The sequence below is a fragment of the Symphodus melops genome (assembly GCF_947650265.1).
Source record: "Symphodus melops genome assembly, chromosome: 13".
Lineage (NCBI taxonomy): Eukaryota > Metazoa > Chordata > Actinopteri > Labriformes > Labridae > Symphodus > Symphodus melops.
This window is the reverse complement of record NC_136703.1, coordinates 16,543,726-16,565,605: the sequence shown is the minus strand read 5'-3', so window position 1 is coordinate 16,565,605 and position 21,880 is coordinate 16,543,726. Positions and strand designations below refer to the sequence as shown.

Here is a 21,880-nt window from a genome sequence, read left to right as displayed (position 1 = left end):
CAAAAAAACATGTCAATATCATATCAATTGCTCATCCTGCTTAAGTGAAAATTGTTGAAATGTAAGACTGACTCTGTCTGCATTTAAACTTTTAATTTTTTTATTTTTTTACACAATATTAAACAGAACTTTTAAACATTTTCTAGATTCCTGAAAACTGCTCTTCAACATTAGTGTACTGCTTTGTCATGAGCTGCATGCATTTTCTAAAACTGGTTCATTCAGATGAGTAACTGTAAGATCAAAACTCTGACAAGAATCCATTTATTTTAGGGATAGACGCTGACATGCTGGACAGAATCAATGGGGAATTTAATCACATTTTTATCACTAGACTTACCTTTGCTGCCAGATTTGTTACTGACAAAACACCAAGTTAATCATTTCATGGTTATTTTAACAGGAAGTAATTAACTCTTACCTGGAAACTGAATTGTGATGTACTCATTTTTTCCAATGAGCTCATCACAAACGTAAAGATTCAAAGTCACGGTAAAGACCATAACAGAGACATGTCATTTAATGAAGAGTTTATCCAAAACACATTTTCCTTAAATAGCTGAATAATCTGAAAAGCAAAGGACGACCTCTATCTACCCTTAGACCCCAGAACTTGGTGACATGCAACAGATTGGGTGAACACAGAATCAAACAACACTGATGCATGATGAACCAGCAGGACAATATTAATAACATATGCAAACATACACTCTGCTTTGAAATCTTTGCCTGGGACTGACCTTAATGATGGAGTATTCTACCTTGTGCCTTGTTGCTGTGCTCTGTCTTGCCATGGTGCATGTTCTGTGACATGAAGCCTCACCTTAGTAGCAGAATTTGTCTGTTCCTCATCCAGTTTTAAGCCTCCTACACAGTTTTTTTTTCTGTTTCAGTTAATGACTGTTTAACCTACATATGAGAATGATGATCATTAATGCCTGTTTTGGATAATTAGTAAATAATAACCCTGACTTCAATTCCACAAAATCACTGAGTTGTGTAAAAGATAGTGGTTTAAAGGCAAAAGGTATACCAAATATTGATTTTAAACTTTTGCAAAGATACTATATTAAGATGTGTGCTTAGATTACAAAAAACATGGATTTTGTTAAAACATTAAATTTGGTTAGTTATTTTGTTTCATCATTAGGCCCACGTACAATTTCAATTTAAATGTGTGAAATTATAAGTTTTGGTTAGATTGGTCACATAAGGTTAGCTGAAAGTATCTCCCTTGGCTGTTGGACCACTATGAAAACATCTGATTGCATTAAATATACATAATTACTTTTCATTACAATCTTCAAACAAACCGTTCAAGGACCACAGCTAAGCACAGACCTCACACAGGTGTTTGAGCTTCCAGTTATCTCAAACAGTGACTTAACTGACCCACTTATAAAAGTTGATAATTAAACTTGGCTCGCTGACTGAAAACACTTGGTTACAGTAGAATTAGTTTCAACGAAACTGGGAGTAATGTTGCTTCAGAATTAAAGTGACAGTACCCACAATTACGTTTATAAACATGGAAACCTGCACTTACTCATTCAATGAGTCAGATGACTAACAATATATCTTAAAAAAATAATTTTCAAAAGGGTTACCTCACTGAGGCATGCCGTATTCATTGTAAACAACTCAAAATATGGGTTTATATTTATGTTAAACTGGATAATAACACTGAGAATAGAATACTGCATTAAAAATCCAAGCACAACTGAGTTTATCATGCCCACTTGAGCAGGTGGTATTATGCTTAGTCACACCCTCTTCGTGGCTGTCAATCATCAGGAAGGTCTCGTTAGACAAAAACCCAGGATCGCCAACAGTTACCTGGTGTGACGAACGCCATGGGAACGAGTGTAGCGGAGGAATAACTGAGGTCGGTGCGTTACTGCTCCTGAACAACGAGGTGAGCCGTTCTATTTTTGGACTAGGGGACCAGGCGCAGAGCTGTCCTCAAAGAAATGGCTCCAAGTGTTTCTGTCCCACCGCTGTCATTGCTGCATTTCTGGCTCTTCTTGTCTGCGAGGGCCCTGGAGATGATCGACGGAGACTCACCTGATCTCACCTGCAGCGAGGTAGCAAGTCACCATGATCAGTGTCGTAAAGGTTATAATGAAACTAGACTAAAACAGAACGACTGCAGCCTACACTTCATTTTACAGTATATTGTGCACTTGAGTTCATAAATATAAAAATAATATTTTATAATAACTTTATTTTGACGTGCATTTTGAAACACAGGGCATCACCCAAGGACAGAAAACATTAGTGGTTTTTTAACCTGCTGTTTAAAGGTGAAATCAAGAAAGACATGGCCAGAGAACTAAATATGAGAGTTTAAAGTTAATTATTTATTTACTATCATTCCTCGACATAAACATGTACTCCACTGCTCCATCTCCAAGAATTATGGTTTAATTCTGCCTGAATTTTGTTGTAAACGAAAACAAAGCAAAATAACCATAGACAATCAATAAAATGTAAGGGTTTAGTTTTATATTCCTCTTAAGTTTTTCTTTTTTGTGTCCTAATGATCATACAAAAGAAGCTAATTCAAATGGTCATTGCGAGTTCTTTGGGATTGTGACGAGCCTTCTGAAAGTTTTTGAACAGATTTTAAAGGCAAACATTTTTATTCTTGATTACTCAGCAGAATAAAACACGCATGAATGTATTGTAATCAAAATCACAATTGTAGTGCTGCTTTTATCTGTTTAAAGAATCAGTCTTATCTGAATCGGAATGTTGTTAAAACCAGTCATGCAAGAACAGTGTTGTTTTTACAGTTGAGGGGAACTTATTTTTTTTAATTCTCATTGACAACTCTTCCTCCTTCAGGGTTTGACTAACTGCAGCATGAGCTCAGGTAACACCATCAACATACCAACACACGTTATTCACAACTCATGCTAACATCCTCTTACTAAAGCATGCCTGCACTCTGTATAAATAAGAAACTCTCTTCTTTCCACAGATGTTCTGTTTGCTCCTGCTCTACCAGATCCAGATGACACAACAAACATCACTGATGTGCAGCTTCAAGTGTTTCTGTGCTGTTCTGCTGCACAAGACTGCAAACCCTGCCTGCAAGTCACAATCACAGTCCAAGGTATGTTTGTCATTCATGTTGTGGTTTTTATGTCTTGACAGATGATGTAACTCATCATCACTTTATTTTTCCTCATACAGAACAGATTTCCTTATCACAATGAATGTCTTTGTTTGTGCAGCTTACTGTAACAAGTTCCTTGAATAGTTGTTGCATCCCTAACATAGTTTTTAACATCTTGTCAACCAACTGGCTGTGTTTTTTTTTAAAACACTGTGTTCTCTGCGATGTGCTGATTGTTATTACATTGCTCATGAAGTTGCAGAATCGGGTGACAGTAAGGAGATTTCTGAGGTATCTTGTCCCTATAAGAATAGTGAGGACATCTATATCACCAGTCAAACTGTGGAAGGAAGTGGTCAGTTTGTGGCTTCGGAGCAAAAAGGTAAAGAAGCATATACTTAAGCCAAATAAATGCATTGCATTTAAAATAAAAAATTATATACAATGCTCAAAAAAATAACAGGATCACTAAAATAACACATCCTAGATCTGAACGAGTGCTTACAGCCTAACACCATGCAAGACGTTTGGCATTTGCCAGAGACCCAAGATTGGCAAATTGGCCACTGGCGCCCTGTGCTCTTCACAGATGAAAGCAGGTTCACAGTGAGCACATGTGACAGACATGACAGAGTCTGGAGACGCCCTGTTTGGCTGCCTGCAACATCCTCCAGTATGGTGGTGGGTCAGTAATTGTGTGGGTTGGCATTTCTTTGGGGGGCCACACAGCCCTCCATGTGCTCGCTAAAGGTAGCCTGACTGCCATTAGGTACCGAGATGAGATCCTTCGACCCCTTGTGAGACTATATCCTGGTGCGGTTGGCCCTGGGTTCCTCCTAATACAAGACAATGCAAGACCTCATGTGGCTTGAGTGTGTCAGCAGTTCCTGCAAGATGAAGGCATTGATGCTCCAATTGAGCACATCTGGTTACTCCATCCACCAACGCCACAATGCACTGCAGACTGTCCAGGAGTTGGCGGATGCTTTAGTTCAGGTCTAGGAGGAGATCCCTCAAGAGACCATCTGCCCCCTCATCAGGAGCATGCCCAGGCGTTGTAGGGAGGTCATACAGGCACGTGGAGGCCAGACACACTACTGAGCCTCATTTTGATTTGTTTTAAAGACATTACACCAAAGTTGGATCTGCCTGTACTCTGTTTTTTCACTTTAATTTTGAGTGTTAATCCAAATCTAGACCTCCATTAGTTAATGAATTTGATTTCCGTTGAAATCAAATTTAATAAGAATACTTCACTCGTTCAGATCGAGGATTTTTACTGTTCCCTTTATTTTTTGAGCAGTCTCTCTCTCTCTCTCTCTCTCTCTCTCTCTCTATATATATATATATATATATATATATATATATACCGTAAATTCCGTACTATTGAGCGCACCTGGATATATGCCGCACCGGCTAAAAATAAGTAAATAAATGTATTTGTACATATATAAGCCGCACTTGATTATAAGCCGCAGGTGTCCACGCTATAACAAGAGCTATTTACACAGACCTAGGCTACCGGTAACATCCGCAAATACTGTAGCGTCCGTACGGACGTTAAAGGACGGCGAGAGCGTTCAAATAATAACTTTTAACTAGACAATTCCAGCAGAAATTGTGAGGGTGGTTGCCGTCTGTGTACGTGTTTCTGAGTTATACTGCAGTAAAACTGTTCAACTGTAGTCAGCTAACAGCTAAGACAGAACTCTGTCCCAATGCTATGGTCCCACTCAAATGATGATGTCATCACTCTATCTGTGAACACCTGCTGCTCACTGATTGGTTGACATTCAGCTTTGATCTGCCAGAGTGCCAGAACATTCTATCAATGTATTTGAATGGGCTTACCACTGCTCGCAAAACCTCAAATATCTTAAAAACTAAACATGGTATCACCAATCTGTTTGGACTGTGAGCGACAGCACAAATAGGCACACGTTTTGATATATTTTAGGTGTATTTAACATTCAGACTGAGATCACAGTGGCGATTTTAAAACATGAGTGAAAATTGTGAAATTCTGGACATCACTAGAGTGAGAGCCCAATGTGTGTGTATGTGGTGCGTGACTGTCAAACAAATTCCTCTCCTGGGAGACTGAAACATTTTATGTTTTTACTTTTTGCTTTATGAGTGAGAGGACACTCAGAGCTTTATTTTGATGTATTTTGTTTATATATGTGAGCAACAATGACTTCAGGATGGCGATTTACAAATATGCTTCCAAAACTGAAGTTTTTGGCAGTTACACTCTAGGATTTCAAATTTTGCCATTCATTTTCAATGGGGCAATTTTTTGTCGTTTAAACTCGATTTGTGTCCACACCGTGTGTCCGAGGTTTCCACAAAGTAATAGCACACTTTTTGGGGCCGAGCCGGTCGTTTTGATACCTTTCTTGTGTGTGTGGCGCAAACGCTGTGGGAGGAGTAGCGCGGCCCGTTTTTAGGATATAATAATAATAATATTAACAATTGTAGTAGTGTGGTTTGCCTTTCAGGCAACCACCCTAATAACCCGATCACTGTCGGCCGTGACCACGCCGTTTACAGCAGAGAGCAACACATAACTTGCCGTAACAATCCAACTCTCTCCCCCAGCATTCTCTCATACAGCCACTCAACACGTTCTCGCTGGTGCATTCACTGACTCTCCACATAATCGGAATTATGAACACATTATCAACTACTGACTTTACAACATGAACCGTTACAATACGAAGCCTAGCCGACGGTGTCTGTCACACGGCTGATGAAAAAGATGACCGTAATATATTTCACAAGAAAAAGTCCATCCATTCACTGCCTCAGAATGACTTCATTACTCACTTCCTCAGTCTCTTGTCGCTGTCAGTGTCATCTTAACGTGCAGCAGCTCTGTTAGCTTATTTGACAGCCAGGTCGATCGCCTTTAACTTGAAAACTGCATCATATGTATTTCTCCGTGTGTTTTCCATGATGAGGGTGCGTGCATGAAGCGCAAAATGACTGATATTAAGATCCGACGTGACGAAGTCAAATGTTTTTGCGGCAGAAGCTCATTGTCCCCCATAAAAAATCCATGCATTAGCCGCACCGGAGTAGAAGCCGCAGTGCTCGAAGTGTGAGAAAAAAGTAGCGGCTTATAGTCCGGAATTTACGGTGTATATATATATATATATATATATATATATATATATATATATATAGTTATTTTCTTTATACTATTTACCTGTCTTATTCTGTGCTCTTCTAATTACAGCTTCAGTGATGGTGTGTCACAGCTCCCCAGGGTCAGATGAGTTTTGCAAGATACTTGAGTTTAAACCAAGAAACTCACAACATCACACACTCAAGGTGAAGCTGCATGCATTTTCTAGAACATGTTCATTAAGATGAAGTGTGAAGGAATTACTACAAGTGCAGATGTTTTCATTATTTTCCTTGTTTAAAGGCAGTTGGTAATTTTCTCCACATTTAAGATTTTAGTTGAAATTGTCTTCAGGTCCTGACAGAAATTAATAATTCATTCGCTCTCAAAAAGGAACAAGAAATTTGTCATCTGTAGCAGATGTAAGCCTGTTAAAACTTTGACCAATGTCTGCCACGAGGTACCAAATTGATTCATGAACCAATCATGCTTTCCTGCCTCCCTGCTTGTTCTCTACCCCATGCATGCCAAGCTCACACTTAAAGCATGAGCTGAAGTCTGTTTCTGGACCAATGGTGCTTGTGCGTGTAAGTGAGGGGCGTGGCTTTTGGGGGAGCACAAAGGGGATGAGGTGGGAATGCTACTTTTAAAATCATGTTAGTTTTCGAAAATTTACCCTTAAAGAAAAGCCCTGCCTTTAAAGTTCTTCTGCCATATTTAGGACTCCAGTTTCTATGACTTTATACTTTTACTACAATAATCTCAATTGAATATTTTACTTTTAAAACGTATTATAAAATGCAGGGTAATAGAATAAACCTGCTAGTTCCCAATAATTCAGCTTGTGACCCCTGTACAAGTAACATTGCTTGTATCACAGACACTATGATTTATCTTGCGACTCCAATTAGGGTCCTTATTTTCACTGCAGAATGACTATTTTTGCTTTTATATATCTCCACTTCACTTTTAGAATCGCAACACATCTTTGTACTTCTCATCCCTAAGTTTGTATGTTTGTAAGTTTCTCTTCCATTGTGGTCACTTTAAGTGTGTTTATTGTTAATGATTAATTTTTCAGCTACTTTTGAGAAAGAACATGATGTTTGGCAGTCCTGTTGTGGTCCGTGCCTTTTCATGCTTAGATGGAGCAGACAGCAATCAAGAAACCACAATCCCATCTTTAGATAAAGGTGAGTGGTGTCATATGTGGAAGAATCACTGAACTGCTAATTTATCATAACAACAACTTCTTTTTCTTTTGTTCAGTTTGCTCGATGGACCTAGAGTGGGCTATAAAGGACTGTGGGGGTAAGAGATGCTGTCAAATGTGATGCATTAAGATAATGATTTGTTTTATTTCTGTGGCTGTGTATAAACAAAAGTATTGTATACATTTCAGTGATGGAACATGTACAAAGCAGTGCCAGTAAAAAACAGTTTGCAGACTTACAGAAAGCTTCATCTCAATACTTACTGTTGTTGATGATGTCTCAGCTCCCAGACTAAGAGCAGTTACTGATCATGAAAGAAAAGAAGTCCTCCTTCAACTGGAAAATAGTACCAATACCTCAAAAGACGAGCTCATGATTCATATGGTTTGGGATAACATATCTGGAGAAGATCTTACATGGGTTAGTAAGTCCTAACCTATTCATACAAATCTGCTCTAATTATCAAACATTAAATGCGTATTTTGCATATCTTTGCAGCCCAAAGGCAAGACAGAAATGATTGTTCCATCAAACTTTGTTGCACCGTGCCTGTGCTTTGAGGTAGCTCATGAATTAATTTAAGCTTAAGAAGAAAAAGACTACTACAGGTGGCATTTGGAAATTAAGAGTTACTCTTATAAATCTATGTTTTCAGGTGTGGTGGAAAGGAATGGAACTACGCAGACAATACTGCCCTTTTAAAAACAAACAAGGTAAAAGCTTAATGGTGAACCAAGAAGATCATGCCTTTGTGAGGGAAAATTTTTGAGAGCAAACCATTTTTGTTCAAGATGCCATGGACAGAATGCAGCAAAACGTGTCTACATCTGTTGAGGAGTCTTGGACAAGGGATGGCAGACCAATGCTGAGATGGAATGTGACTGCCCCCTGCAGGCTGGAGGGAGAGGTGTGGTTGTGCAAGAAAGACCAGGCAGGAAACCTGTGTAAAGAGGTGTTGGGCTCCAGACAGAGACTCAACAACCATGAACATGCAGGCTGGAGGGCATCACGCAAGGGACACTGGGTAAGAGGAAGGCCTTGGATTACTTTGCTAGCTTTATAGTCTTCAGTGTTGGAAATTACCAACATATTTTTGCCTGTTTCATATGTTAAATTGTCAGTTTTATTCAATATATTTACCTACAGCTGCAACATTCAAACACTGTTCATATAACTGACAATAATCTGATGGTATACCATATAATAATACCAGTTATTAAACAGCCTGGAGTGTACTTACCACTGATCAGATTTGTCCTCCTTTTCATGATTTTTCATCCATTTAATTCCTAATTGACTCTCCAGAAAACAGGAGAATTCAACATATCTTCACATCCTCTGCTATGCATCCAGGTAATCATTGTCATTGTCCTGTTGTATGCAACATGTTTTTGTACTTGCTTTCCTATTGCCTGTGCTAACCTTAACACTGCTAATCATTTCTTAGCTACAGATCAATGGGATGAAGTCATACTTTGAACCTCATTGTCCTTTTGCAAGTAAGACTTTCAAATATTGCCAAGATGTGAATAAATTGTCTTTTTTATATGGATCAACTAAGAAAACAAACACATTTTTTAAGAGACTTTTTAAAAATGTAATTCCCCAGGATCTCCATTGAGATGGATTCTACCTTTTCTAATTCCATTACTACTGGTTTGCATTGCCATACTCGGAGCGTATTTTATACAAGGAGTTCTAAAAGGTCAGTTTATGTATTTTCTAATCTTTAGCCCGCAAAATATTAACAACATCATAACAAATTAGCTCATTATATCATTTCCTTTCAGGCTACATGTGGAGATGGTTAAAGGAAGAGGATGTCAAAGGTATGAGAAAGCCTGGCATCTTATTTATGTACGAGACAACCAACCCCTGAAGAATAATGTTTAAACTTAAGTCATGTAATGCTTTTATTCACACATTGAAAGAGATGTGTTCATTTGAATAATTCTTCTCAAACATTTTCTTATGTGCTTTGCCCTGTCTTCCTACTCAACCTACTGTTTAATTTATAATCGTTTAAATTGTCTATTGTTGCTTATTTTTCTTCACAGTAATCAAAGCTTTTTGTGGCCATTTCATAGTTTATACTCATCGTGGAGTAGATGAGTTTTTGTGGGGCAGATTAAGTTGTGTAATGCAAAAGTACACACACACACACATCTGTCATTGATAATTAAGGCTCCAGCTAGCTGCTGATTAGCTTAGTTTAGCTTAGCACACCATGGGAAACATCATGGGAGAAAAAAGTAAGAATTGTCCCAAAGCGATGCTCATCAAACTTTCAAAGTGTTTCTTCTCTGGTACAGGTGCTGTAGGTGGTGGTCACGTGGTGTTGCTCTACCCCTCTGATGATGACCAGGCTTTGCCAGAACTGATGAGCCACCTTGGGTCGTCCCTCCAGGCCTTGGGCTTCAGTGTGTCTTTGGATCTGTGGAGCCAGGCTGAACTGGGTGTTCTGGGTCCGGTGCCCTGGCTTCATTCAAGACTAAACCGATTGCAAAGGCAGGGGGGTAAAGTGGTCCTGGTCCTCACCCAGACTGCCTGGATCAGAGCTGTAGAATGGGGGGCTCAGAGCTGGGAGAGGAACACTCCCAGGAACAGAGACATGAAGCCAGAGGAGGAGGTGGAAGGAAACTACGTTGTTTCCTCTCAATGTGTAGATGTTTATACTGCCTCACTGAGCTGTATTCTTGCAGACTATTTACAGGGCCGTGCTGGTGAGCGGTTCATGTTGGTGCAATTTGAATCACTTCCACCTGAGCCTCCAGGTGGATTCAGGCCATTGCCAGAACTTTTCCGTGGCCTTCATGTCTACAGTCTCCCTTCCCAGAGCCTGGGTTTTTTGACTGAACTTGCAGGGGCTCGAAAAATGGCAACAGCTTCAGCAAGAAGGAAAAGGGCAGGGGGGCTGAGGCTGGCATCCAGAGCTCTGGCACAAGGGCTGTCAGGGTTCACAGCAGGGACTACTGTATTGCGCCTTGCAGGGGTGTCTCAGGGTTGTGTGGGTGTTAAAGTTGAAGACTCTTTGGAGACAGTTCCTTTGAAGCCGTGAATTATTTCACCTCCCTCTTGCCCTGACTCAAGCCAGAAGGTCCGTGCAATGGAATGGGTCTGACATTAGGAGACAAGGACACATGACGGGAGTTTATTGGATGAACAGATGTGAGATGGGAGATGTTCAGCGCTTACAGCTTGGTTTAAAGCGAAATGCTACTGGTGCTGGTACTTTTGGATATTGGAAAAGGTATTTTCCATATTCCTTTATGTTTCTGGTATTGAAACAGTGTTTTCATTTTCTTATAACGCCTGACTTGCTACAGCTTGAGCTCTTTTGGCTCTTTAGAAATAAAACTGCAAAACACTAAAACCACAAACAACTTCAAAAACTACATTGAAAGTATAATATAGAAATGATACTCAGCTTGCAAAACAGGTATCGAAATCCCCTTCTGTTACCTCCTGTTTTTTTTCCTCCTTATTTATATTAACTCCATCATCTCATACATTTGTATAACCCTTTGTCATAATATATTTAACTGTAATTATACATTTTAAATAGTCTTTGTTCACTTCACTGGTCGTTTAGATCTTTTAAATCTATGTGACCTGCATGTTACCTAGCCTACAGTTAACCATGGGCTGCCACATTATTTGTCATTTAAAGATTGTGTGAGTTACTTTAAGTTTCAGTCATTGTGTTGCCCTCTTGACAAAACTGTATATAGCTCTATTAGCTGTGCTTAGTTTGTGCGTATTTATTCAATGACAATAAATGTTATAACCTTCAAATGCACCACTCATAGAGAATGCCATGAAAATATATATACACACATATCATATCAAGGCTGCAGTCAGTCAGCTGTCATCACTTCAATAGACACCATGCGGTTGTAGTCCCAGGCATTAAAAATAACTACACAGATATAGCCAATCTTTATTGTAATGATTTTGTTTGCTTTTGTGACTGATGAAGAAGCTTCAATATGAATTTCATTCTGTTTCATAACCAGTCCAAAAACCACTTACAGTAGCTTAAAATGGGTTGCCCACCAAAGATAATGCTTCGTGCACCTCATGTGACAACACTACCATACGGCCCATCTGTTTAAAATTTGGCGCAGTTTGATTGGTTGAATGCGGACATCCCTGCGGGGTTGGGCGGGGCCATGGTGTTCTGTGTGGCTCAGGGACAGCTGCTGCATGGAAAGCAAAGAGAGAGAGAGAGAGAGAGAGAACCAACTGGAAGCTTATTCATTGATTATCTCAGTGTGCACACTAGCTTTACAGCTACGTAGCTAGCAAGTTATCAAGCTGGTTGGCCATTGCAGTGGCTTACCCAGTAAAATGACACATTTAGAGCTTTACAAGGGGCTACAAAAAATGTGAACCTCTGCCTGCATTGTGGTGTGAACCGGGGCAGGGAAGCGGACAATCATCATCATCATCATCATCAGTGGTGCAGCAAAGGCTGTGGCTTTGAAATAAGGTAAGACTTGTTATTACAACAGTACGACTAGCTTCCTGTAGTATTACTACAATGAAGGCAAACCCTAAGGTTAGAAATATAATTTAAAGGACGCTTTTACGTCTTTATACAGCAGACAAAACGAGATTATAATATCTCAGCTTCGTCTAGCAGCTATTGACCTTAGCCAGCTGCTACTTGGCTTATTTTTGTGGTGCTGATGCTGAGCTAGCTAAGCTAACTGTGACAGAGGAGCATCCCACCCAGGCTAATCAGGGAATTAAGACTGTTTTCATATTTTATATATACTTTATATTTAGACTGGGTTAACAAAACGCTATCACGGAGACACTTGATGATTACTGTGTGTAAGTTATGGTAGTTTATGTCATTTATTTTCACTGTTAATAAAAAAATAACTATGAAAATGAGGCTTAATATAACTTGGACTTCACAATGGTTGAACTTTAAACAAGGCGTTATTTTAATTCAAAATTACTAATGTTGTAGTTGCTTTGCCAAGCCCCTCTACAAACTACTTTGCAAAATTCAGCTTGTGCAAGTCATTGCAGGATGTCAAGTGATATCAGTTGAGCAGAGCTTTCGCTTTAGATTATCATGTAAGTATATTCATTTAAATAATTTCTGTGATGAAAACTAGGAAATGATGTACATGTGTGTGTGTGTGTTTTCTGAAGGATCATGTGGTGGGCCTGGCCAGTCCTGCCTGCCCTTGTGCTTCTCTCGGAGCTCTCTGTGGTGAGAGTCCAGACTGCACCATGCCAGACCTGCCGAAAACTAACGGAGAGTTTCATCAAGGTACTGCAGCTAAGTTAAGAGTGCCATCAGTTTGTGCTGCTCTTTTAGAGACACGTTTTTAATGAAGTCCTAAGTCCTGTGATTCCCCCCCCTCCCCCTATTTTCAGGGCTTGGAGAAAACATCTAACAAGAACTTCGGGGGAGGTAACACTGCCTGGGAAGAGGAAAAGTTAGCCAAGTATGCACGCAGGTATGGAAAAAGTCTTAACTGAGTTATGCATCAGCTTTATTTTATTAACTGTACTGTGTTAAAATATGCATTTCTGGAACCATCCTTCAAAATAAGAGCCAGTGTCTAAAGTTTGTTCCTTGCACATGTGTATAATACTGTTATCTAATATTAATGACATAAGAGTCGATTTTTACACGATGCAGACCACCGAAGTTCAACCCCTCGGTGGAGCAGGGCAATTTGTCTTTGGTGGGCCGTGGTGGTGGAACAGCATCTGCTCTCTCTTGTCCTTGTCTTGCATGCCTCATGGCTCCCTTTTATTGCAGTGAGACTCGGCTCCTCGAGATTGTGGAAGCTGCTTGCGAGAAAGCGGATTTTGAATGTAACCAGCTGCTGGAGCAGATAGAAGACCAAGTGGAGACATGGTGGTTCCACAGGTAGACGTGAAATCCTGTAGTCGAAAAAGTATAATCTCACATTTGTTCTTTACATGTACAATGAGACGGTTTGTGACCTCAGCTGTTATGTTTTGTAAGGATGTATTACCATGCTCCTGTTTTCACTCCATTGGTGACATGGTGTATGTGCCCTGTAGGCAGCAGGAGGCTCCAGACTTGTTTGAGTGGCTGTGCATAGAAGAGCTAAGACTCTGTTGTCCACCTGGACGCTTTGGAGCTGACTGTAAAGGTATGAACAACACAAAACATTGAAAGAAGCTCCCTGATGTAAGGATTGATAAGCAACTTAAAGGGATACTTCACCCATTTACATGAAGCTGTGTATCTCATTTTGTCCTGAGACGAGAAAAATATGTTTTTCTTTGCCTGGAAGTTTTCTTCATGTGACGCAATATGACGCTTTTTGCATCACATGAAGAAAACTTTCAAGCAAAGAAAAACATATTTTTCTCATCTCAGGGCAAAATGAGGGTTGGATTCATGACCATTCAACACTACTACCATGTTTCTAATGATACACAGCTTCATGTAAATGGGTGAAGTATCCCTTTAAAATGCTCAACCAAGTTTATACCAAGTGAGAATATGTTAAAAAATAAATAAAAAAATCACGTTAATTTCGAGGCTTGGTTTGAAGAGCTCCAGAGTAACATTCATGGCATTCTGATCCAATACAGAGTGTCCATCTGGCCCTGGTGGTGTGTGTGGAGGTCTGGGGCGCTGTGAGGGAGAGGGGACTCGCCTCGGAGATGGAGAGTGCGTGTGTGATCCTGGGTATTCAGGAAGTCTCTGCCAAAGCTGTGCTGACGGTTACTTCAGAGAGAAAAGCTCCAATGAGAGTGCAGGAGCCTGTGCAGGTGCCTCAGATTGACTCGAGCATTTTAACCCCTGGAGATGTTAGAATGTATTGTAGGTGGTCTTTTTCAACTTGATTCTGTTTTTTTTTTTGTTTTTTTTAATCCTGTGTAGCTTGCTACTACTCATGTAAGAAGTGCTTGGGCCCACAAGACTACAAATGCATTGACTGCAAACCCGGCTGGATCCTTCACGACAACAAGTGCGTGGGTGAGTGTGTCTTCAGAGCTCGTGTGGTAGCGTGTCATCCACTCTGCGCCAGTTTCCGGTTTCCTCATGTTCGACTGTGCTTGTGTGTGTTTTAGACATTGACGAGTGTGGCACAGAGCTGGCTCGATGTGCTTCTAACACGTACTGTCACAACACCGACGGTTCTTATGAATGCAGAGGTAGGTTCCCGTGTTTTGTTACTGTTTAATTACTGGAATCAGCGTTGATGTCTTGATTTCATGGTGCCGCTATGGTTTGTCTTTTGGATTTATTTTCAAATGTGAAGCAGGGTTTTAGCTTCATTTTGCAAAATATAAGAAACTAAACATCTACAGCATCTCATCACATAAATGAATGTTTTTTTTCTGTTTTGGGTAAAGCAATGATTCTTTTTAAATCTTTTTTTTGGAAGGTTTTGTTTACACATGTCAAAAAGCACTAAAAAAATGCTGCTTGTACTTCCCTACAGTTTTTATTTGATTTTGCTCTTTGAGTAGCTAGCTCTTTGCTAATCTTGCTTAAATCAAAACTAAAGCACATCAGATAAAGAAAAGAAAAAACAATGTTTCTGTGTGCATCTCTAGTTGAAAGGCCTCAATAAACTCATCGTCTCTGCCTTCAGATTTGGCATCGAGCTCATGTGCTTTGGTTACTAATTTTGACCTCTGTTCGTGTTCTATGCGTCCAGGCTGTGACCAGGCATGTGTTGGCTGCATGGGTAGTGGTCCTGCTCGCTGTAAGAAATGTTCACGTGGCTACAAATTGAAAGGAGCCAAGTGTCTCGGTAAGGATGTAACACTTATTTACTGAACACATGCACCTATGCCACATCTGTATATGTTGCTCTGATTTTCTTTTTCTTTCTCGCTCCCCTCAGATATCGATGAATGTAGCGAACGTGCAATAGCGTGCCCAGGGCTCAACGAGGCCTGCATCAATGAGGAAGGCTCCTTCCACTGTGACTGTGCTGATGGATTCATTAGGAGAGATAGTATTTGTGTTGAAAATAAGCCTCCTGGTAAGTAGCCCTAATAGGGATTATTCCAACGTAAATTGCTGACAGCTTCTCGAAAATGCCGACTAAATTTCTTCTCCTCTAACTCCTCAGCTGGCCCAGAAAAAGGTCTGTTTGACGACATGACGGACGACGAGGTCCTCGTGCTGCAACAGATGTTCTTCGGCGTCGTAATCTGTGCACTTGCTACGCTTGCTGCCAAAGGTGATATGGTTTTCACAGCCATTTTCATTGGAGGCGTGGCTGCGATGGCTGGATACTGGCTGACAGAAAAGGGAGATTATATGCTCGATGGAATGCTGAAAGGACGCTAGACTGAATTGGCACACGATTTTGGGGAAGAGACCTTCAAATACCAGCTAGTGCGAGGGCAGGAAAATATCCCTACGATGCTTGATTTTCAGGGATTTACTTGGGATTTGGGAGTTACTTAAAAAGGGCTTTGACTCATTTATGTTTAAGAATAAGAAAATGCTGGAAAGTGAGAACTTGAAGGCTATGAAGCCATGAAGAGGAAATGACAAAGCACCACTGCACTGATGTAAAGGAACTGAACTTACTGTAAAACCCTACCTCAACTTCTGTTGGGAGCAAAGGGGGACATGAAGACCATTACTGATTGTTCAAATCTATTATGCATATTGATGTCTCATTTGGCATTGTTGTTGCTCAAGAAAAGATGTCGTTTCCTTTCACACAATCAAAACCTCCAGTCATTATGTTTGCAGGTTTTTTGTTATATCATTGCTATGAAGCAAAAGGTTCCCATAGATAGACGGACTGGTTTGTAAGCTCAGGCTGTGTATGGATACTGAGACACCGGAGTGTCTGAGCATAGGGATAGAAAAGGGAATTTTTAATGAAAACTCTGGGACGTTTTCATTATCATTTATTCACAGAATGACTTTTTACCTCCTAACTCACTGAATGATTCTTTTTAGCCTAATGCATGAAAACTAGGATTTTAAATGAAAGGTACAACACTGTATGTATTGATTTACTGCCTTTAGCATGGAACCACAGCGACTCCATAATGAGGTTGTGAGGAAATGTGCTAAACTACCAGCTCTAATATGGATGTTTTCAGACACTTTCTGTTGCTTTTAATTTATTTTCATAATAATATTTATTGGAAATATGTTTATTATATCAGCGTTGTATATTTTTATGTCTTGTTAGTTATAGCGTTTCTTCTATTCTCATTTGAACAAGTAGAGAACCATTATGTCACAAAGCCTTTGAAGCATCACCTCCTTACCTGACCATCAACTTTGTTTTTCTTGTAAGGAAAGTTTTCCACATATTTATTATCTGGTATAAAAGTTTGATTTACAATAAAAGTCTGTCCCTCTTGATGTTTTTTATTTTATAAGCTTAGTAAGGGGAAACGTAGTAGCTTAAGGAAAATTCTTTTATACAATTACATGTTGCATCATAGTTTACAGGACATGGATGTTTTAAATAAAGTGTGGTTTGATGGAGCTTACGACTACAAGCGTGTATGTGAGAGAAATCCTGGTGGTCAAGTGTTAGGTCATGTATGCACCAGGTTTTTACAAGCAGGAAGAATGCATGGAATAAAAGGAGTCAACGTCTCTAGTACCCTTTCATTGTTATCTTATTTTTCAAACAAGATAAACAAGAAAATATATATATATTTTTAAGATGTTATTCTTTTAATTCTAAAAAAAAAATTGGGATATCCCTCTTTGTTTCATTCAATAGTTATTTCATCACTAATGTCATTTACATGTACTGAACACAGTTTGTTGCATTCCATTTCAAGTGCCGGAGAGATGTAGAAGTTCAACCTATTTCAGAGTTCCACTCCAGTTAATGGGGTTAAGACGGAGCAGCTCTCGCTCCTTCAGGGCCTCCTGGGAGCGTGTAAGTGCTCTGTCCTTCCAGCTCTGCTCCATTAGCTACACACACACACACACACACACACACACACACACACACACACACACACACACACACACACACACACACACACACACACACACCCCATAGGGAGAAACAAAAAACACAGGCCTCAGACACTCCCTATATTGTTGTAACCTGAGAGCAGCAGTATTGGTGTTTGACTTTACCCTCTTGTTCTCATCTCTGTATGCAGTCATTGCTTTTCTGTACTGAATCCTTTGCTCTCTTTCACTGGACAGGGCGAGGCGGTCCACCTCTTGAACATATTCTGCCTCCTTCCCTTTACTGGCCAGCTGGAACTTCAGTGCTGCATATTTGTCCTCTATCTGCCTCTTTAAGTGCTCCCGGAGCTCCTTCCTGCAAAGGGACAGTTGCCAATAAAGGTGAAGAAGTATCTATTGAGAATGTTGTGGATCGAGTAGACAAGAAGGTATTATTCTACCTGTACTCTTCTCTTTCAGTGCTAGTTCCATAAAAAGGATTACGCCATACCTGATGGTATCTGAGCAAACAAAAGACGACAGTTACATTTGAACTGGGTGTTTTGTGCACAGACAGTAATGGTATTTATCACTTAAATAGACCTATTACAGTACACTACAGTACTGGTCAAACGTTACAACCTGTAGTGCTCTCTCCTCTGCAAGATAAGTGCTCTCTGCTGGTTGTGGTGGTGAACAGCTGGCGTCTCCAGACTAACGGTGCGTTTGATGACCAACGGGGGATGTAAAGGGTTCAGTCTTGGAATATACTGGGAAGATGCATGAAAGTATTTCCCCCCTCTTTTTCAAACATTGTCATATTAAGACACAGAAACACAGTCACATAATACTGAATAAAGTGCCAGTGAATCTCTGCTTACCTGAGTGCTTGTCCACAGACGGGCAGATTCTGAGATCATGGGAAATGTCCTGGGCGGGACCACCAGGCAGCGACTCTGCTGGACAGGAGGTGTGTTGTTGTGAGGGATATACACAGGTGTGGAAGCTATGGAGATGGCTGCTGTAGTACAAAGAATCACAGCACATGTTCAAAACAGTTGCTAGTGACACAACACATGAACATATTTTAAAAAATCTGTTTGCTCACGTAATTTCATTTTGTAGTTCTTCTTCTTTCTTTCTTCTGTTTGCCCACCAGATCAAATCAAGTCTTTTTGGCAACTTTCCAAGGCGTCAAATCCCACACGACTATATTCGTTTTTAAAAGAAGTTGCAGCTCTATTGGCAATAAATCACAAGTTCAACACAACTCAGAAAATAAATTTAACAAATGACTATACTTGAGCTAGTTAGAGATTAAACCGTGACATGCCTGTGCATTCACTGAGAGTTTTGCAGTGGCAACAGTTGCCTTGGGAATCAGGTTACCCCCTCACAAAAAAGAAAAGCTGCAGCGTACTGTATAGAGGAAAGTCATGCGTCAGAGCATTACAAAGGAAAGATTATTAGCCTGTGATAAAGACCGACCAGTCAGTATGATTGAATAATGCACTCATGAATCATTTCAACTTTTAAACCACTTTAAACCAACATTTTTATTTCACATTAAAAGCATTTTCAGGAAATGCTTACACTGACATCTCTGAAAATCCATTGCATTATTTAAAACAAATTCAGAATCTTTATTTACAGTTCACAATAATACTATTTTATACATATACATATGTTGAAACTGAGTTGAAACAACTTTAGCAGATCTTCTTGCTTTGTGTTTTCATATTCCAAGTGACTCAGCGTTCTCCCACAGCCAGGCATGGTATTTGTTTAACATGTGGTCCTCAGGTGTCACCTATGACATAGAATAAGTAATACAATATCAGATTTCTGTGCTATTAATTTAGTCATTTGATCCGTTTTTAATATATTTGGAGTGACACTCACCTGTCTCCATTCTTCCACACAGAAGATCCTGTAAGAGTCGTTACCATACTTCCCAATACCATGCAGCTCAATGGGATAACGCCACTGTTTGGTTAAATATTCATCTATACAGGAGGGAATAGAGTATGAGATCTTCTGGCAGCTGATATTAATTCAAATGTTTCTCCTTAAACCTTAAAAATGTACAGTCACAACATTTATCCTTTTCTGTTATAAACAACTATTAGATGGCCCAATCCGTTCACCTGAGAAACGGACGAGTGTTTTGGCTCTTAGCTCAAAAAGGCCTAAAGGCGTCATAAGCTCTGAAATGGGTTTCCAGTCAGCCACCCGGGTCACTTCTGCAGAGGGGTACTGCTCAAAGAACTGCCACAGCACTGGGACTGCCATTTTTCCTGGAGAATAACATTAATACAATAATACAAAGAGAGAAATGCTAAATCTGAGCAGCAGCAGGTCGTGACAACAGTGAAATATATCTTTATATTTTGGGATCTTACCACTTGTCTTGTTCAGAAAAATAGTGGCCACCAGAAGCTTCCAGGGGTTGTGGAAAAGAGTTTCCTGTATGAGGTTATAGGGAGAACGAGGGGGGGTCCATTTTTTAAAGGCCTTCCTCCTGGGTGGGCTAAGGCCTGAGAAGAAACAATGTAAATCTTTGCTCAGGCCACACACAACTGTATTTCATGCAATAAATCTCTAGCTGTACTAAATGTCTCACACGGGAATATACACAAACTTGATTATTGTATTGAATGAATTATTTTGATATTACAATCTCTGAGGGGGTTCCGGCTGAAATAAGGGCTGGTTTTTCGTTTGTCATTCACGCTCTTGGACTCTAAAAGAGAAATAAAAATGTGTGATAAAGAAAGGAGCGAATTTCTTATGACACAAATGTAAAGGTGGGGAAAAAATTAAAATCCCACCGCAACAGAATAGCTCCAAACTATAAGGGTAATGTATGTATTTAAGTCAAAAATATTTTTTTAGCCTTAATACAGATTGTAAAAGAAGTAAAATTCCTTTATTTTAATACTAATACTATATTGGAATTTAAATCAAATGTGACACTGTATAAAATGCTGCAGTAAAAAAAGGTGAATATTTGCTTAAGAGAATGGTAGACTGAGAGCGTAATCACTTTATATGCAGCAATCAGATGGTGTTGATCATACTTACTATTCTGGGAATTTTTCAGTGGTGTGCAGCTCTCGTCAGTGATGTCAGGTAACAACACCTCCTCTTGCGTGTCCCCGTGACTGTCAGCATCACCCTCCAGTTCAGGATTAGGCTTGTTGTCACCTTTCCTGTGAATATGTATCTCCTCTTCTCCTCGCTCATCACCCTCTTTCTCGCTCCCACTGGCAGGTTCGAAATTCTGAACCGAGACAGAAAGCTGCGAGTCCGTCTGTTTTTCCTTGTGAACATTAAAAGTGTTATATTTGTAATTTGGAGAAGACACTCTGAGCAGCTTCTCTCTAAGCAACCCTGAATTTTGAGGGTTCACATGTCGTTTTAAATCAAAGTGTGCGGACTGTGTGCAGCACTCTATTTCCTCTGTTTTGTCACAATGCTGAGTGATCTCTTGTGGAACAATTTGAATATTAATATGATTAGCCTTTTTTTTCCTCTTGACTTTTTTTTCTTTCATGCCTGAGATGAGGGAAGAGCTGGCTCCTTTAGGTTTACTCAAAGGTTGATCCACTGTGTCCATCACATCCTTTGTGTTCTCCTGCTGGGCAGTTGCTTGCTTTTTCTTTCTTCTCCCCTGTTTCACTTGGGATGGAGTGTTTACACCATCGCCTTTGGTTGCAGAAAATTCAAAAAGGTTCATGTTTAAGTTGATTTCTCCATTTTTAAGCAGGAAAGCCTGCAGAGATGCTTTCGACCGGAACTTCAACCCTTGGGGACTTTAAAAACAAAACATTCCATTAGACACTGACCCAAATGAAAATGCAAAGCACTTAGTAATGGTGTAACGTAAAATAACTGTAAGAGAAGATTTACCTTGTAATGTAGACATCCAGTTTCCCCACTGTCTTGCCTCCTTTCCTCTGCCTGACCTCCCTGATCCAGCCAGGGGGCATTGTTGAAGTGCTGGGTGAATCATCCCTGTCCTTGCATCTGTCATTATTTATACCACCATCTGTCTCCAGCTGGATGTCACAGCGAGAAGGAAGTTTGTCAAGAAGTGTGATGTCGTTTCTGAGCCTGGCTGAGACAGTTGTGGATTCAGATGTGAAGTCCTTTTGAAGACTGACTGTCTTGTCTGGCTGCTGACTGTTTACTCCCTCATCGGCATCCATTTATGCTCTGTCATCTAGATCCTACAACATACTGTAAGTAGGCCACATAACAATTATGTTGCCATTAAGTACAGATTGGTGTGATGTGAATAGCAAAGCACATAAATTTAACTCAGATACATACACGAAACGGGTCAGTCTGGTTTATTCCTAAAAGTTGTGTAGTAAAAATCTGTTGCTGCACTCTTCCTTCACAGTAGGTTTATAATGTCAACAACAGGAACACAACGCAGTCTGCTCCATGGTCTGCTCCCTCTGCATGCATGCAGGAAGTGGCAAGCAGATTCGAGCATGCGC

The 21,880-nt window shown here is 40.0% G+C and overlaps 4 protein-coding genes across 5 annotated transcripts; 2 read left to right on the top strand and 2 right to left on the bottom strand.

Annotated features, from left to right (window-relative positions):
* Window positions 1-1,759: 1,759 nt before the first annotated feature.
* Window positions 1,760-11,260, top strand: LOC306833758 (interleukin-17 receptor C). The gene is made up of 16 exons (XM_079359265.1): window positions 1,760-2,084; window positions 2,848-2,875; window positions 2,984-3,118; window positions 3,378-3,503; window positions 6,363-6,457; window positions 7,333-7,444; window positions 7,521-7,562; window positions 7,749-7,885; window positions 7,964-8,026; window positions 8,121-8,178; window positions 8,257-8,489; window positions 8,762-8,818; window positions 8,913-8,964; window positions 9,075-9,170; window positions 9,256-9,294; window positions 9,778-11,260. Exons 1-16 carry the CDS (start codon window positions 1,971-1,973, stop codon window positions 10,521-10,523), a joined length of 2,133 nt encoding a protein of 710 aa, XP_079215391.1. The 5' UTR covers window positions 1,760-1,970; the 3' UTR covers window positions 10,524-11,260.
* A 54-nt stretch (window positions 11,261-11,314) lies between these two features.
* On the top strand, window positions 11,315-17,084 carry creld1b (cysteine-rich with EGF-like domains 1b). Its single transcript, XM_079359266.1, has 11 exons — window positions 11,315-11,957; window positions 12,635-12,755; window positions 12,863-12,945; window positions 13,254-13,364; window positions 13,523-13,614; window positions 14,063-14,242; window positions 14,355-14,450; window positions 14,546-14,629; window positions 15,139-15,234; window positions 15,328-15,468; window positions 15,559-17,084. Exons 2-11 carry the CDS (start codon window positions 12,639-12,641, stop codon window positions 15,777-15,779), a joined length of 1,221 nt encoding a protein of 406 aa, XP_079215392.1. The 5' UTR covers window positions 11,315-11,957; window positions 12,635-12,638; the 3' UTR covers window positions 15,780-17,084.
* A 192-nt stretch (window positions 17,085-17,276) lies between these two features.
* On the bottom strand, window positions 17,277-18,925 carry LOC306833710 (uncharacterized protein; the record flags this gene model as incomplete). The annotated part of the gene is made up of 6 exons (XM_079359189.1): window positions 18,481-18,925; window positions 18,254-18,393; window positions 18,015-18,142; window positions 17,834-17,893; window positions 17,559-17,748; window positions 17,277-17,387 (listed from the first exon to the last, which is right to left on the bottom strand). The coding sequence occupies exons 1-6, from the start codon at window positions 18,488-18,490 to the stop codon at window positions 17,277-17,279; spliced, it is 639 nt and encodes a 212-aa protein (XP_079215315.1). The 5' UTR covers window positions 18,491-18,925.
* Window positions 18,926-19,014: 89 nt separating this feature from the next.
* mbd4 (methyl-CpG binding domain protein 4) lies at window positions 19,015-21,850 on the bottom strand. 2 transcript variants are annotated; one of them, XM_079359187.1, is made up of 8 exons: window positions 21,708-21,850; window positions 21,285-21,604; window positions 20,457-21,187; window positions 20,050-20,115; window positions 19,775-19,909; window positions 19,520-19,669; window positions 19,275-19,378; window positions 19,015-19,182 (listed from the first exon to the last, which is right to left on the bottom strand). In XM_079359187.1, exons 2-8 carry the CDS (start codon window positions 21,581-21,583, stop codon window positions 19,108-19,110), a joined length of 1,560 nt encoding a protein of 519 aa, XP_079215313.1. In that variant the 5' UTR covers window positions 21,584-21,604; window positions 21,708-21,850; the 3' UTR covers window positions 19,015-19,107. The 2 variants fall into 2 exon arrangements, with proteins under 2 accessions (XP_079215313.1, XP_079215314.1); XM_079359188.1 differs by having other exon boundaries at window positions 21,285-21,827.
* Window positions 21,851-21,880: the final 30 nt, after the last annotated feature.